At 38.4% G+C, this 18,547-nt stretch overlaps 1 protein-coding gene across 4 annotated transcripts in view; it reads right to left on the bottom strand.

Moving 5' to 3' along the window:
* Positions 1-1,681: 1,681 nt before the first annotated feature.
* Positions 1,682-18,547, bottom strand: part of LOC108128214 (uncharacterized) — a 215,426-nt gene continuing 198,560 nt past the window's right edge. For all 4 annotated transcript variants that reach the window (XM_043211220.2, XM_070282939.1, XM_070282937.1 and 1 more), the window contains one exon: positions 1,682-2,260. In XM_043211220.2, the coding sequence (XP_043067155.1) occupies positions 1,744-2,260 (517 nt within the window). In that variant the 3' untranslated portion in view covers positions 1,682-1,743. The remainder of the gene's footprint in view (positions 2,261-18,547) is intronic.

Genomic DNA, 18,547 nt, shown 5'->3' with positions numbered 1-18,547 from the left:
GTCGAAGTTTTCCAAAAAAAGTTAACAATTTACGTGCTGAATTTGACCGAGTGACATGACATGCCCGTGGTGAAATCGTGAATTATCAATGTTAAGTCACTTTAGGTCTAGGATATTATAGTCACCTAGATGTCAATCCTTACTTTCGTGAGATTGCAGAAGGACGCCCGTAATTCCTACGGCACAAACGTCAGTGTGGACCTCACGGTGGTCTAAAAAATCATATAATGTCAATATACTTGTAGGGTTTGCAGTTTATTGGTTCCGATTTTATCTAGACGCGAGTGTCTTTCATCTACGCTAGTACTTCAACGGGGTCATACGTTTAATGATCCGATTCACTAGAAACTGAAAGACCACAGGGGCATTGACGAGTTAAAAAGGGATACGGTTGTATTCATAGTGTCCGTCGGGCGTGACAAATGCCGTGTACTTTCTAGACGATTCCCTGACTTCAATTTGATGGTAACTCATACGTAGACAAAATTGGGTAAAGAATGCATTACCATCAAGTTGGGCTACACCGTTTCTCAAGGCTACGCATAGGAAAAAACATTTTAAAGGTTATACTATTTAAGCGCCGGTAATCAACACATACAATATCCTTCATTCTTTTTCCAAACTATAACGATTCCAGAGGCATACGCTGAATTAAAAGGGCGAATAATGTCGTTTTCGGGAAGCTCAAAGCTAACACATATTTTTAGGGAACATTTTCCAAACTCACTCGTTTTATTGGAAAAGCAAGAAGAGTTCTTGCTTACATTTTTTTCGATTTCTGTGGCTTCGAGGGTTGATTGATGTGGATCACGTGTGATCTGACGGATGTTTTCGATGAAATACTGGTTGTCTTCTATTGAAAGTTTATATACGTAGCCGCACAATATATTTTTACTTAGAAAAATATCTTGCGATAATAGTTGGTTTTCCACAATACAATTTGACTGCACAAATAAATTTGTCAATTATATTAGTTGCGACAATGGCTTGTGGATAAATGTCCTAGTACTACCGCGGGCAAAGAACGCTACAGTGTCGTTATCATTTACTGAAAGTGGCTTAAAGAAGCCCGAAACGGCAGTTGGTTTTTTTTTTGTTTGTTTAAGGTCCTGTATTTTCGAGGCAGGCATTTCAATTGTGCGTAGTATGATTGCAATGAGTAGAGAGTACATCTAGAGTACTTTTTGGCAGTTGAAACACTTGATAGATAGTTCCATCTTTTCTTGAAGCTGTTTTAATTATCCCGTTTCTTTATCGTGCCGGTTGGATAACATTTAACTTCTTTGTGGGCCACGTATGCCAAAATCATTAAAAGTCGTTGAGACCGTTGATAATGTGATTGCAAATATAAGCATCGTGTACCATACTTTTTCTTTCTGTCGCTAACATTCTGTAGACATAATCTTGTGATGTTTCAGTGGATTCTCTTAAACTTGGCCGAAAATTTTGAACATGTTTTGAAAACTTGATCGTTTGAGTTGGAGGTTGCCGTTGGCGGGCAGCAACCAAAATCTTTTCCTAAAAATCTTTTCCAACCTCCCTACAATGAAACAAAAATAAAATATTTATTTAAAAGTATCCATAAGATAATCTCACAAAACTGCAATCGTTTCTATAAAATGTATTTTTACTTATAATATTAGCTAACATTTATTTAATTGAAGACAATTTTAAATTTATAGCTGTTAGCCTCAAAAGCATTCATATTACTTTACATGTGGAGTGATCAAAGCTTTATCTATTTCAAAAGATTGTGAATTTGGTGTACTTTTTACTGTTTGTAGACTGTTGTAGAATTGAATTTGTAGATTCTTCCTTTAGAACAGAATCGGAAAAAACTTGATTGTGTTGAGATATCTCAGCGTGGGATGGGATAGCAACATTGCTGACATGTGAAGCTCCTCGTCCACGTTTGCGTTTTGGAAGAATACCTTTTCGAGCCATATAAAAACGAATAGTTGAGACCGGTATATTGAACATATTGCTGACAGTTTGAAATGTTCGGCCCTTTGAAATGTATTTGGCAGCTTGAGCTAAAGATGCCTCAGGACGGCGTACTCGCTTATATGATATAAGTCCATCAATCGAACTATTTCTCAACAAGGTCGAAACATTATTTGGAGATTCGACTTTCATATTCAGGGGCAGAACGCAAGATAAAGTTCCAGATATGCTTTTCTCTTCTTGTGTTGTAAAATAGTTGTGATCCTCCTCACAAGTAGATTCCAAAGAATGATGTTGTAAACATTCATGTTGCTGCCTGAAATGTAAAAATATATACAATTAAAAAACATTTTTATATACAAAAGAAAACACAAAAGTATGTTCTGGCATCAGGCAAGGTATGAAGAATTCGGTAAATCAACAAAAAAGTAACGAAGGCACGGTTTCAGTACTGCAAAAAAAAAAAGAAAGTAAAGATAAAAGTAAAGCTTGATATACACTTGCAGTTAAAACGGGATATATATCGCAAACATCGGATATAGTTGGCCAATCCTTATGAGAATATGATAAAATAACCCAATTTATAATAATATAAAATCTAAAAAAGTCCCAAACTTCTATCTTCAAAAATACCAAAGTTGGTATTTCTACCAAAAACCATTTCCGATCGTTCAGTTATATGGCAGCTATAAGATATAGTCAGCCGGTCGTTATAAAATTTGGTAGGTCGGATTAACTGACCAAAAATATAATCTGTACCAAAATCCAGCTTTCTATCTTCAAAAACACAAAAGTTGGGTCAATTCCGATCGTTCAGTTATATGGCAGCTATAGGATATAGTCGGCCGATCCTTATGAAATTTGGTAGGAGGGTCAACTGACAACTTGTCAACTTGGATCAACAATCAACTTGAAAAATAGAATCTGTACTAAATTCCAGCTTTCTATCTTCAAAAACACGAAAGTTGGTTTATTTCCGATCCTTATGAAATTTGGCATGTTTTACCAAAAACAAGAAAGCAAAGCTAACTTTGGGCGGAGCCGAAGTTGATATACCCTTGCAGTTAAAACCGGATATATATCGCAAACATCGGATATAGTTGGCCGATCCTTATGATTACATCATAATAAAACCAATTAATTACAATAAAAAATCTAAAAAAAAGTCCCAAGCTTCTATCTTCAAAAATACGAAAGTTGATATTTCTACCAAATACCATTTCCGATCGTTCAGTTATATGGCAGCTATAGTATATAGTCGGCCGTTCCTAATGAAATTTGGTAGGTTGGATCAACTGACCAAAAATATAATCTGTACTGAGTTCCAGCTTTCTATCTTCAAAAACACGAAAGTTGGGTCATATTTGACATATCGTAATGGTTTGCCAAAAATAGCTTCCATGTCAAATTTGATGTCTCTAACTCAAAGAACACCAAAGTTATACCATTTCCGATCAATCAGCTATATGGCAGCTATAGAATATAGTCGGCCGATCCCGGCCGTTCCGACTTATATACAGCGTGCAAAGGAAAGAAGGGTGTGTGCAAAGTTTCAAGTCGATAGCTCTAAAACTGAGAGACTAGTTTGCGTAGAAACAGACAGACGGACAGACAGACAGACGGACAGACGGACATGCTCATATCAACTCAGGAGGTGATCCTGATCAAGAATATATATATAATATATATACTTTATAGGGTCGGAGATGTCTCCTTCACTGCGTTGCACAATTTTGGACAAAATTATAATACCCTCTACAAGGGTGTAAAAAGCTCTCATGTCAAATTTGAACTCTCTAACTCTAAAAACACCAAAGTTATACCATTTCCGATCAATCAGTTATATGGCAGCTATAGGATATAGTCGGTCGATCCGGGCCGTTCCGACTTATATACTGCGTGCAAAGGAAAGAAGGGTGTGTGCAAAGTTTCAAGTCGATAGCTTTAAAATGAAGAAACTAGTTCGCGTAGAAACAGACAGACAGACGGACAGACGGACATGCTCAAATCAACTCAGGAAGTGATCTTGATCAAGAATATATATATTTTATAGGGTCGGAGATGTCTCCTTCACTGCGTTGCACACTTTTGGACAAAATTATAATACCCTCTGTAAGAGTATAAAAAGCAAGGCTGACTATGGAAATATATTTTCCATTCTCAAAGGTGTCATGTTGAAGCCGCCTTAAACAAATTTTTGGAAATTTTATTCTTGCCTACATCTGTGCTGATATAAATTGTGATTGGGATCAATGAGATCTGATCTGGCATCAGGCAAGGTATGAAGGAGTCTAATTTAAAGACAATGAAGTAACGAAGGTACAGTGGCAGCACCGCAATAAAACAATCACATCCCTAATAATCGGTGATGTCGAATAAAGACTGGAATACGTTTAAAAAATCGGTCAAATTGTAGGAAGAAGTCAGCAACTTCACCAAATGGTAGCTCTTAAAGGGAGAAAAGTAAGCTCCATCAATCAATCAATCAGCAATCCTTTTTTTGAACGTACTCCAGTCTTTATTCAGAATCACTAATATTTGGCGACGTGATTGTTTCTCGTCTTGCCCCTGGGACTTCGGAGATTGATATCTCGGCTTATATCAAAGCCAAAACAAAAGCCGATATAAAGGTGGAGGACATAGCTAAATTTTAATATAATTATATACGACGCACGTCTTCTTTCAAGATTGGTGTGCTCGCGCTGATGTTCAAGACGATTTTTTCACCCAGTTTTTGGCCAGAAAATATTTTCATCCAAGAACATCAGCCTCGTTCCGTGAAGAAAAAAGTTATAAAACCAGTGGGAGTTAAACTACCCGATATCAGAACCACTGACCAACCTTCCACCTCTTCTTCGTCCACTAACCCAAAAAACTAGTATCGTCACTAACACTTACTTATCAGAATACTAGGGGGCTATGTAGCAAACTCCCCAAACTTTATTCTGATAGTTCTTTCTTTGCATCCCATATAGCCTTTACAGAAACTTGGTTAAAGCCGGAGATCTTTAGCTCCGAAGTTTTTTCAAGTAAGAACACCACTTTTAGACGGGATCAACCTCAGCGAAGGGGAGGTAGAGTCCTCATTTCGGTAGACTCCACTCTTGCTTCTGAAGAGGTGAAATCCCAAGTTTGGTGACATAGAATTTATTTGCGTTAAAATCACTCCGTGAAATCTTTATACATGTTCATATATACAGCCTATGTCTGAACCGCCCACATATTGGCAGCATTTGTCCGCTATTCGATACGTCTTTAATCTTATGATGGATCGTGACCAACTCGTAGCGGTGGGCGACTTCAATATCCCCGAATTAAAGTGGTCTAGATGATCTTTGTCACTTATCACGCAACATGACTTCACCTCGGGCATGTTTCTAAGTCAAATCAACCATGTTTGAAATAAGTTCGGCTTATAGACTTTTGTTGTCTATCTGACCCTGATGGCACCATTCTTTTTAGAGCTTTTGCCCTTTCAACCCCAGAGGATCCATATCACCCCACGCTAAAGGTATCAATCGAAATCATTCCTGGTATCGATCAGATGTCTCCACGCGTGGTAAATAAGATTCGCTGTTTCCGTAATGCTGATTTTCATAAACTTAATAGCCTTATCGATACTTATGAATGGTACGATATTCTGGCATGCACTAATCTTAACGTGTCCCAAGAAAAATGTTATTGTACTTTAAATAAATTTTTTGACTCATGTGTGCCATGGAAATATCCGTCCGCTTCAACAAATCCTCCTTGGTTTACAAGGTGCCTCACTAACCTAAAAAATAGTAAAAATAAGCTTTTACTTAGACATAAAAAAACCTGCAGTAGAATTGATTTTTCAAGATATCTACTAGCTCAGTCAAATTTTACCGTGCATAACGCTGAATGTTACAGGAATTATACTCACCGCTGCCGGATACAATTTACTCAGGATCCAAAGCAGTTTTATAATTTTGTAAACACTAAGCGTAAACACGTATCTTTTTCACCCCTGCTTACGTTTGAAAATTCCTCTGCGACCTCTGATCAGGCCATTGCCGATCTATTCGCCGAATTTTTTCAAACAACTTATTCTCCGCCTAAATTGACAGATAAGCCTTACGAATATAACATTCAAGCAGCAAATCTTATTTTCAGTCCGTTTTTCTTTGAGAACAACTTAATATCTGATCTTCTAAGGGTCAAACCCATTTATTCGCCAGGCCCCGATGGAGTACCAGGCTGTGTGCTAAAACACCGTGCCAGGGCTTTGTGCAAGCCTTTTCTAAGACTTTTCAACTTATCTTTGGAAACCTCGATTTTCCCTTTAAGTGGAAGGAATCCTTCATAATTCCCCTACATAAAAAAGGGAAAAAGTCCGATGCTGCCAACTACAGAGGCATCTCTAAGTTGTCGGCAATTCCAAAATTATTTGAAAAATTAATTACCCCTCATTTGCTACACCTTTGCTCTTTGATTATCCTGTCAGCATGGCTTCATTAAGCCACCAGAAATTTACTGGAGTTGACATCCTTTGTCAAAGATGGCTTTTGTAAGGGATATCAAACCGATGTTATTTACACAGACTTCAGCAAAGCATTTGATTCAGTTAATCACTCACTCTTTTTGAGTAAACTGAATATGCTGGGTTTTCCTATAGACCTCTTAACGTGGATCTCCAGCTACTTAGATGGAAGGACACAAAAAGTCTTTCTTAAAAACATATAGTCCCGTCTGGTCCGTGCTACATCTGGCGTCCCTCAAGGTAGCCATCTTGGCCCGTTATTATTTACGCTTTTTATAAACGACTTGCCCCCTGCTTTAACGAACTCTCTAGTTCTTATGTATGCAGATGATTTTTGTCTTCAGTACAAATCCATCTCTGCCCAATGCAGTCTTCAGTCTGACCTTGATAACTTTCAAAAATGGTGTTTAGCTAATGATTTAATACTTAATGGATCAAAATGCAAGAATTTATCTATTTATTGTCCTGCCCTCAGGTTAACTCAAATTAACTCGGGTTAACTCAAATTAACTCAGGTTAATGATCTCGGCGTCCTTTTAGACATTAAACTTAAATTTTCCTTATTTATTTAATATTTAATATTTCCTTAACGGTTAATAAGGCTAAAGGAGTCATTGGTTTTATCAAAAGGTGGTCAAAAGAATTTAATGACCCATACATAACCAAAACATTATTTATTTCTTTGGTGCGTCCTGGAGTACGGTTCATGTGTCTGGAGTCCCCAATATGGAGTACATAAGTACCGCATAGAATTCGTGCAAAAGAATTTTTTAATATTCGCACTTAGAGGTCTATACTAGGATGCAAATCTTCATCTTCCTTCTTACAGTAGCAGACTTTTACTTATAAACTTACCTAGCTTAACAAATCGTAGGACAATGCTCGGTGTAGTCTTTCTGCATAACCTTATTAACGGGGATGTAGATAGCCAGCAAATACTAACACGCTTAAAATTTAACATTCCTAACAGAAGGACTCGAAACCATTGTAGTTCGACATATGCACTGCATGACCCTTTTAGGGTATTATGTTTGAACTACAATGGTCTCAACTCTATAACATTTCTTTCCTTTCTAACTCCTCCTAGCTAAATAAATTACAAATAGCTTGATATTTACTAACAAATCGTTTCTCGAGCGCCCCTCGGTCGTCTGGGCCTCAATGCTTTATGATGGATGCAGAAATGTTAGCTGATGCTCTTATTGGTGCACAAGCCATTTCCACAAACTTAAAGACCGCGACAACAAACAAAAAAAAAAAATTCAAGAAATTGCTTTCTATAGCAAAAGATGTGAATTTTCGGGAATTTGTTTATTGTCTACGTTTGTGCTGATATAATTTGTGATTGGGATCAATTAGATCTGATCTGACATAAGAAAAGGTATGAAAAATTCTTTAAAATAACAAAGAAGTAACGAAGGTACAATGGCAGCAGTGCAATAAAACAATCACGTTCCCAACTATCCGTTATTCTGATTAGACTGGAGTATGTTCAAAAAATCGGTCGAATTGTAGGAAGAAGTCAGCCCCTGATAGTTTTTAAAGGGAGAAGAGTTAGCTCCATCACTCAATCACTTAGCAATACAAAGAAAGGCTTACTATGGAAACAAATTTTCTATTCTTAAAGGTGTCATGTCGTGTTGAATATGCTTTATACGAATTTTCGGGAATTTGTTTATTGCCTACGTCTGTGCTGATATAATTTGTGATTGGGATCAATGAGATCTGATCTGATATAAGAAAAGGTACGAAAAATTCTTTAAATTAACAAGAAGTAACGAAGGTACATCGACAGCAATTCAATAAAAAATTCACGTTCCCAATAATCGGTGATTCTGAATAAAGACTGGAGTACGTTCAACAAATCGGTCGAATTGTAGAAGGAAGTCAGCAACTTCACCCTCTGCTAGTTTTTAATGGGAGAAGAGTTAGCTCCATCACTCAATGACTTAGCAATACAAAGCAAGGCTTACTATGGAAACAGATTTTCAGATTTTACATGTACAGATACAGATACAGATCTGGGGGAAAATAATTCCATTATTACTTACCTTATCCTCCATTCAGGGTCAGAATTCAAACAGTTTGCCATTAAATCAGGGTTAATTGGAACAATTTATATTTAATTTCCAGCACCCTGCTGGTTCCAGTATCCGTGTTGGTTTATTTTCCACTGAACCGTTTCGAGTTTAAATGCCTGCCTGCAGCTTGTTTGCTTTCTCTTTCACCACCTTTCACCGCCGCCTACCCCCTACCCTTTCTTGGAGAAAAGTAAGCTCCATGACTCGATTACTCAGCAATCCAAAGCAATGTTATCTTAAGAAACAAATTTTCCATTCATAAAGGTGTCATGCCGTGTTGAATATGCTTTATCCGAATTTTCGGGAATTTGTTTATTGTTTACATCCGTGCTGATATAATTTGTGATTGAGATCAATAGATCTGAGATCTGAGTGGCAGCAGTGCAATAAAACAATCACGTTCCCAATTATTGGTGATTCTGAATAAAGAATGGAGAACGTTAAAAAAATCGGTCGAATTGTAGAAAGAAGTCAGCAACTTCACCAAATGGAAGCTATTTAGGGGGGAAAAGTAAGCTTCATCACTCAATTACTCTGCAAAACAACGCAATGCTAATTATAACAACAGATGTGCCATTCTTAAAAGTGTTATGCCGTGTTGAATATGCTCTAAACGAGTTTTTGGTAAATTGTTTCTTTTCTACATCTGTGGTGATATAATTTGTGATTGCGATTAATGAGATCTTATCTGATACAGTATAATTCACTTAGCTGCCTCGATGCTTAGCTGCATCGTCAAGATAACTGCCTTAATTTATATTTTTTCTGCATTTATGGTCTCATTTGTATGAAATTAATAACGTTTGCTGCATTCAAGTTAGCTGCCTTTCGAACTTAAGTGCCTCGTTTTGGCAGAATTTAACTGTCTTATTCTATGAATATCATCCAACTTAACTGCGCCATCTAGGGTTCGAGCGTTGATGATAATGAATCCGTTAAGGTGGAATGCGGACAACATATTAATTGGGATGAATATGCTACTATTGATCAAGACATTGTTTGTCATGGTCAATTAACAGACGAAGAAATAGTGCATTCGGTATTTTCCAAAAATAACGAAGACGGTAGCGATATAGATCAAACTGAGCAAACTGATGACGACGCAGACGAAGAACCGGAATGCCACACTCTTAAAGAAGGGTTTTTAGCCATTAAACTGCTAAAGCATCTTTGCATTCTAAAGAAATGCGAAGAATTTCTTCCAAGCCTTACATCCTTAGATAAATTTTTAAAAGAATCTGTATCGGCATCAGTGCAAACAAAAATTACTGAGTTTTTTCAAGAAAAATAATACATAGAGTATGTAAAAATAAATATGTGTATAACAAATGTTATATAAGAACTACAAGCTTAATTCTTTCAATTTGCAATGTTATATAAAATTCATTTAAATGGATCAAATTTATTCTATTTTAGACAGTTTATAAAAATTACGTTAGCTGCCTTTTTAAGATAGCTGCCTCCAAAATCACTGCAATCGACTCGAGGCAGTGAAGCGAATTATACTGTATAAGAAACGGTACAAAGAATACTTTAAAACTACAAAGAAGTAACAAAGGTACAGTGGAGCAGTGCAATAAAACAATCACGTTCCCAATTATCGGTCATTCTGAATAAAGACTGGAGTACGTTCAAAAAATCGGTCGAATTGTAGGAAGAAGTCAGCAACTTAACCCACTGGTAGCTCTTAAAGGGAGAAAAGTAAGCTCCATGACTCGATTACTCAGCAATACAAAGCAATGTTATCTAAAGAAACAAATTTTCCATTCATAAAGGTGTCATGCCGTGTTGAATATGCTCTATACGAATTTTCGGGAATTTGTTTATTGTTTACATCCGTGCTGATATAATTTGTGATTAAGATCAATTAGATCTGATCTCCATGAAGAAAAGGTACGAAGAATTCTGTAAAACAACAAAGAAGTAACTAAGCTACAGTGGCAGCAGAGCAATAAAACAATCACGTTCCCAATAATCGGTGAATCTGCATAAAGACTGGAGTATGTTAAAAAAAAAACGGTCGATTTGTAGGAAGAAATCAGCAACTTTACAAAATGGTAGCTCTTAAAGGCAGAAAAGTAAGCTCTATCACTCAATTACTCTGCAATACAAAGCAATGCTTATTATTGCAACAAAAGTGCCAATCTTAAAAGTGTCATGCCGTGTTGAAGCCGACGAAAACGAAATTTTGGGAATTTGTTTCTTTTCTACATCTGTGCTGATATAAATTGTGAATGGGAGCAAACAGATCTGATCTGATATAAAAAAAGGTACGAAGAATTCTTTAAAACATCAAAGTAACAAAAGTACAAAGGCAGCAGTGCAATAAAACAATCACGTCCCTAATTATTTGGTGATTCTGAATAAAGACTGGAGTACGTTCAACAAATATGTCAAATTGGAAGAAAAAGTCAGCAACTTAACCCACTGGTAGCTCTTAAAAGAAGAAAGGTAAGCTCCATCACTCAATTACTCAGCATTAAAAAGCAAGGCTTACTATGGAAACAGATTTTCCATTCTCAAAGGTGTCATGCCGTGTTGAATATGCTCTATACGAATTTTCGAGAATTTGTTTATTGTATATATCTGTGCTGATATAATTTGTGATTGGGATCAATGAGACTTGAACTGATATAAAAAAAGGTACGAAGAATTCTTTAAACAACAAATAAGTAACGAAGGCACGGTGGCAGCACTGAAATAAAACAGTCACCTCCCCAATAATCGGTGATGCTAAATAAAAACTTGAAAACGTTAAAAAAAACTTGTCGAATTAGTGCAGGGGTGGGTAAACTCTCATTTTTCATAGCACGCATGTATAAGGTGGAAAATTCTACCGCAGCGCTGCTGGCACATTGACAGTGTAACCACTCTCAAATTTGTTTTAGAACAGAGGTCGGCACGGCCCTATCTCGGGGGCATAGGAAATTTCTCTGCCCGAGCTCTGCCACACACACACAGTATAAATGTGTGAAACGTCATTCTAAAAGCCTACTTTCTGCTATACGTTACTAACACTAATGCGTTAAAATCATATCAATGTATTGGGGTGCCGACCTCTGTTTTAGAACCTCTCTCATTTGCTCCTATTTTTCCTCATTTGACAACCCAAACTTAAAAATCAAAATGTTTTCAATGAGAACATTTTTCTGAGAAATTTGGTTGGAACCAGTTTTCTCCATAGAAAATAAAAACAGGGAAGCATAAACTTTTAGTGCGCATTCAAACTTATGAATTAACGAAATGTGAAACAAAAAATACTTTGTTTTTTTCGTTCGGTGAATGCTCTGATCTCATTATCTTTTGCAGCCACACAATTTTAAACATGTGTGCGTTTTGCCCCCCACTGAATTTTAGGAACAAGTCAGAAGTCAGCTCCATCACTCAATCACTTTGCAATACAAAGGAAGGCTAACTAAAAAAAACAGGTTTGCCATTCTTAAAGATGCCATGCTTTCTTGAAGCCATTTTCAGTGTTTTTGGGAATTATCAATGAGATCTGTTTTGGCATCAGACACGGTATGAAGAAGTACTTAAATTAAAAAAGAAGTAACGAAGATAGAGTGGCAGCAATGCAATAAAACAATTACTTAGGCAATAATCGGTGATTCACCATCTGGTAGCTCTTTAAAAAAGAATACTTTGGTCCATCCCCCAAATACTCAGCAATGAAACGCAAGACTTTGTATGGAAACAGATTTTCCAGTCTCAAAGGTGTCCTGCATTGTTAAAGCATTTTTCGGCTGATTTTTGGGAAGGTGATTTTTTTCTTCATTTGTGCTGAAGCGCTTTTCAGATCAAACACGGTATAAAGAAGCCTAAAAAAACAAAAAACGAATTACGAAGGCACATCGGAAACACTGCCATAAAACAAACACATCCCTATTATTCGGCGAGTCTAAATCAAGACTGGAGTACGTTCAAAAAATCTGCTAACTATAGCAACAGATCTTTCATTCTCAAAGGTGTTATGCTGTATATGAAGACTTTTTAACTGATTTTTGGGAATTTGTTTCTTGTCTACATCAGTGATGAAGCGCTTTTCAGATAAACTGTAAATGGGATCAATGAGATCTGATCTGGCATCAGGCACGGTGTGAGGAAGTATAAAAAACAACAAAGACGCAATGAAACAATCACATCCCCAGTAATCGGTGATGTTGAATAAAGACTGGAATACGCTCAAAAAATCTCTCAAGTTGGAGGAAAAAGTCAGCAACTTCACCCACTGGTAGCTCCTAAAGAGAGAATAGTTGGCTTCATCACTTAATCACTTTGCGATACAAAGCACGGATTACTTTAGAAACAAATTTGACCTTCGTTAATGTGTCATGCGATCTTGAAGCCGATTTAAGCTGTTTGTTGGATATAATCAATGAGATCTAATCTAGCATCAGGCACCGTATGAAGAAGTCTTTAAATTCACAAGGAAGTAACGAAGGTACATAATCGGTGATGTTGAATAAAAACTGGAGTACGTTCAAAAAATCTGTCGAATTAAAGGAACCAGTCAGCAACTTCACCCACTGGTAGCTCTTAAGGAGAGAATAGTAAGCTTCATCACTCAATTACTTTGCAATACAAAGCAAGGCTAACTATAAAAAAAGATTTGCCCTTCTCAAATGTGTCAGGCCATCTTGAAGCCGCTTTTAGCGGTTTTTTGTAAATTATCTATGAGATCTGATCTGGCATCAGGCATCAGATTTTTTTAACGTACTCTAGTCTTTATTCAACGTCATCGATTAAGAACCAGTCAGCAACTTCACCCACTGGTATCTCACTCAATTACTTTGCAATACAAAGCAAAGCTAACTATAAAAGCAGATTTGCCCTTTTCAAATGTGTCAGGCCATCTTGAAGCCGCTTTAAGCTGTTTTTTTTTGGAAATTATCAATAAGATCTGATTTGGAATAAACCACCCATTCTCAAAGGTGTCATGCTGTATATGAAGACTTTTTTACCTGATTTTTGGGAATTTGTTTCTTGTTTACATCAGTGATGAAGCGTTTTTCAGATAAATTTTAAATGTGATCAATGGGATCTGATCTGGCACCAGGCACGGTATGAAGAAGTCTTTAAATTAACAAAGACACAGTGGCAGCATTGCAATAAAACAATCACATCCCTCGGGGCGTCGTGGTTAATTCAAAACTCGTTCAGCTTTATTTGTCTGCTTACAAGAGATTAAACTTAACTTAGAAAAGAATAAACGGACGATCGAGGACGGCCGACGAGAGAGCGAGAGTGCATAAAGGAGCACGCGCGGATGCGCTCTTCAGCGCGGATGAGCTCTTCAGCGCGGGTGCGCTCTTCAACGCAGGTGCGCTCTTCAGCGCGAATGCGTTTTTCAGCGCGGATGCGCTCTTAAGTTCAGCTGAACGGCGGCCCAACGGCCCCTCACATAAACAACCACCAAAATTTATTTAATTATTATTTCCGTTCGAGCGAAGTGACAGTTTTGTTTAAAGTGACCTTTTCAGCCACTCAACAATTAAAATTATTAAAAAAATTAATAATCGAAAATTATTAATAATTTAATTATCAACCTTCTGATCGAATAGAGCCGCGGTTTCAATTCCACCTTTCCAGCTTCGGGATAATTAAACCCAATTAATTAAAGATTAAGGTTTCAACTCCACCCTTATATAATAATTAAATCCGATAATTAGTCGAAAATTAATTATTATTAATTATTTTTTTTCTTTTTTTTTTGTGTTGAATCCAACTCAAGGTCAAGTCCACCTTTCCGGCTCCGCAAATTCGAAAATAGTTAATAATTCAAAATCTACGTACGAGCCACATTTGTCGAAATAGACCGTCATCAATTTTTTTCCGAACGAGCACGAATTTTCCGGTACCTGTCCATTTTCCGTCCCTCTAACGCTGCTTTTACTCCGCATCAGGCAACATCCGCCTAGAATCTCAACAAACCTCGTCCCCTTTGGTTTTTTTAGGGTTCCTAAATATTTCTTCCACATTCGAGTTGTGCCGCATGCGACGTTCCTTTCGACATCGGCGCTACTAATTCCCACTTGCGCCTTGTAATCGCATATCATCCGCGATCTCACCGTTCTCATCACATTAGTGTGACCGGCCACCGCTTCGTACGAGGCACCTACTGCGCAAGTCAGTCGACAAGCGCTGACTAGCGACTTGGATTCTGAGAATGCCCACGGGAGACGACAAAAAGCCACGTCCGATCCCAACCATCCGTTTGGACAGATCTTAATCCGCTTCTCCACGGACGCCTCATTTAAAGCCTAAGGCGTCCTGTGCCATTCTAAGGGCAAAGAGTGACGATACAATCCGTCGATACAATCCCCGGTTTTTCACAGAACCACACTCCCTCCATTGCGAAAATGGCTCAAAGTGGCGCTGAAAAAGTTCATCGCTACAACAGATCGAATTATCCAATTTGAGGCTAACATAAACATAGTTATGTTTAAACTGTTTTGCCCGAGGGCACCAGCAGCGAGAATGCACGAGCGCCCATACCTGCTTCACATGCCACAGCCGACACCACACCCTCCTGCACCGTGGCAATCCGCTCGCCACCGCTCCAAGTCCGCCTACGCCAGCAAACGGCTCAGAGGATCAGTCGAATGTGCAGGTGTGTTTCGCTTCCGGGTCAGGAGCCGTCTTACTGGGCACGGCCCTTATCAACGTGTGCCATTTGGGGTGCACTGTCCAGGCACGAGCACTGATAGACTCAGGGTCCGAAGCGACTTTCATAACGGAACGACTGTTCAACCTTGTCAAGTTTCCCTTCAAGACGATTCACGCACAAGTTTCTGGCCTTAATCAGACCATTTCCGCGCAGTCTACTAAATTGTGCCATTTCTCCATTCCGTCGCCGTCTAGACCCGGGCTACAATAAGAGACTGCGGCTTACGTTCTTCCGCAGTTGGCAGGAAATCTGCCATCATATCCGATTCCGCGTGATCGTCTCAAGGGGCTGCCCGACATTCTTCCGTCCATTCTCCTCGATAATTCCAAGACTAACATCTGCGGGTCGCTTCTCGGTCAAGAGACCATTTTTGGATGGGTGCTGACAGGCCCATTATCTCCAGCCAACCCCCCAAGCGTGTCCGTTTTTTCCACACGAGTTGCCCGCAGCCTTGGTGACTCACTGGATCAGAGAGATGTGCCCACTCAGATCAGTTCGGAATCGGATTCAGGCTGCGAGCACAATTCTGTCTCGACTCCTTGTTTAATTTACGCGTCGCATCACGCTGCACGGTGGCAATCAGCTGATGATCCGTCTGATCCGGGCCAAATTCTGGATTCCAAGGTCATACAGATGTCGACACGCCCACGCAACGCCCAGTCACTGAAGAGCAGATGTACTCGAGGTATACAATCCTAACGATGCCGAGTCTGCAATAGGATTCATCCATTGAAGAAGTGTCGGCGCTTCCTACGCCATAGTGTCGAGAAGCGGCTCCGAGCGGTTCTCGTGAACCGGTATTGCTCGAGCTGCCTGGCCCACAAGCACTCCGACGGATCCTGTCGGCGTGGAGACGGCTGTAAGACGTGTGGTCAGGATCACTACACGCTGCTGCACCTCGTGACCAAGGAGCACCGGTCACGGAGCGCGGGAGACAGTACACGGGGTGTCTCGCTCTCTCGTCGACCGTCGTCCGCCAACTCCCGGCGCGGTTCGGGTACTTCTCGGCCTTCGTCCGCCAGTTTCCGGCACTCACAAGCCGATCCACGGCCATCGACTTCCCGGCGCTCGCCGGCAACTCCTCGGCATTCTTCCGCCACTCGCCGGCAGTCGTCAAGCGCTCCACTGCTTTCGTCCGCAGTGGAATTTTTGGAATTACTTTCTTGTCTACATCAGTGATGAAGCGCTTTTTAGATAAATTTTAATTGGGATCAATGAGATGTGATCTGGCATCAGGCACTGTATGAAGAAGTCTTTAAATTAACGAGGAACAAAGGTACAGTGGCAGCACTGCAATATAACAATCACATCCCCAATAATCGGCGATGCTGAATAAAGACTGGAGTACGTCAAAAAAATTTGCTAACTATAGAAACAGATATTCCATTCTCAAAGGTGTCATGCTGTATATGAAGTCTTTTTTAACTGATTTTTGGGAATTTGTTTCTTGTCTACATCAGTGATGAAGTGCTTTTTAGATAAATTGTAAATGGGATCAATGAGATCTGATCTGGCATCAGGCACGGTGTGAGGAAGTATAAAAAACAACAAAGACGCAATGAAACAATCACATCCCCAGTAATCGGTGATGTTGAATAAAGACTGGAATACGCTCAAAAAATCTCTCAAGTTGGAGGAAAAAGTCAGCAACTTCACCCACTGGTAGCTCCTAAAGAGAGAATAGTTGGCTTCATCACTTAAGGATGTAGTCTCATGTGTGAGGTTGAAAAAATCAATTTTTTTTTTTTTGTATATTTTGATAGTATTGTTTATTATGAATGTACTGTTAAATAAAGTTTCAAATAAAAATATCAAATAATGACAGAGATACAGCCCATAATCGAGAGCGCGCCTACACCGAAAAGTATGAGTTTCTCGGTAGCGTCTAAACTTTAAACGCGTTTTTCTCGAAACGACATTTTTGTGTGCGGCGCAGGTGATTCACAAAATTCTATGGTACCGATCTAGCTGAAATTTGGATATGTTGTTCTAAAAAGTAACACCTCTGTCCCGTACTAGAATCATTTATTTTTAATGATTAGTTTTTTTTTTATCATTAATTTAAGATAAATTTTTTTAATTTTTTTTAATTTTTTGTTTTGTGAGTTCGCCATTTTGTTGTTTATTGATGAAAATATTTCATTCTAGTACGGGACAGAGCCATAAGCTTACAAAACAATAATCTATTCTAATTTTTTGTTTCGGATGACTCTAGCAGTCGAAATCACCTGCGCCAGGGACCTTTCTTTTTTTTTTATATGCATACTTTGGCACGCAATAAAGTGTATTAAACTACACAAGAATAAATTGAACAAAATATTTTCAAATAGTTTATGATGCTTATAAAAACATATTTGAAAATTGAAACGATCGCATTATTTTTTATTACAAAAAATTTTTTTTGAAATAACCTCTAAAAAGTAGGCCGGCACATGAGACTACATCCTTAATCACTTTGCGATACAAAGCACGGATTACTTTAGAAACAAATTTGACCTTCGTTAATGTGTCATGCGATCTTGAAGCCGATTTAAGCTGTTTGTTGGATATAATCAATGAGATCTAATCTAGCATCAGGCACCGTATGAAGAAGTCTTTAAATTCACAAGGAAGTAACGAAGGTACATAATCGGTGATGTTGAATAAAAACTGGAGTACGTTCAAAAAATCTGTCGAATAAGAGGAAAAAGTTAGCAACTTCACCCACTGGTAGCTCCTAAAGAGGGAAAAGTGAGCTCCATCACTCAATTAATAATCGGTAATGCTGAATATAGACTGGATTACGTTCAAAAAATCTGCTAACTATAGCAACAGATTTTCCCTTCTCAAATGTGTCATTCTGAATATGAAGCCTTTTTTAACTGATTTGTGGGAATTTGTTTCTTGTTTACATCAGTGATGAAGCGCTTTTATATAAATTGTAAGTGGGATCAATGAGATCTGATCTGGCATCAGGCACGGTATGAAGAATTCTTAAAAACAACAAAGACGAAAGTACGAAGGTACGTTGACAGTAGTGCAATGAAACAATCACTTCCCCAATAATCGGTGATATTGAATAAAGACTGGAGTACGTTCAAAAAATCTGTCAAATTGTAGGAAGAAGTCAGCAACTTCACCAAATGGTAGCTTTTAAAGGGAGAAAAGTTGGCTTCATCACTCAATCACTTTGCAATACAAAGCACGGATAACCATAGAAACAAATTTGCCCTTCTTAAATGTGTCATGCGATCTTGAAGCCGATTTTAGCTGTTCTTTGAAAATAATCAATGAGATCTAATATAGCATCAGGCACCGTATGAAGAAGTCTTTTAATTCACCAGGAAGTAACGAAGGTACATAATCGGTGCT

This window comes from Drosophila bipectinata, chromosome XR, assembly GCF_030179905.1.
Source record: "Drosophila bipectinata strain 14024-0381.07 chromosome XR, DbipHiC1v2, whole genome shotgun sequence".
Taxonomy (NCBI): Eukaryota; Metazoa; Arthropoda; class Insecta; order Diptera; family Drosophilidae; genus Drosophila; species Drosophila bipectinata.
Note: the sequence above shows the minus strand (reverse complement) of the source record. Positions and strands in the feature narration are given on the sequence as shown.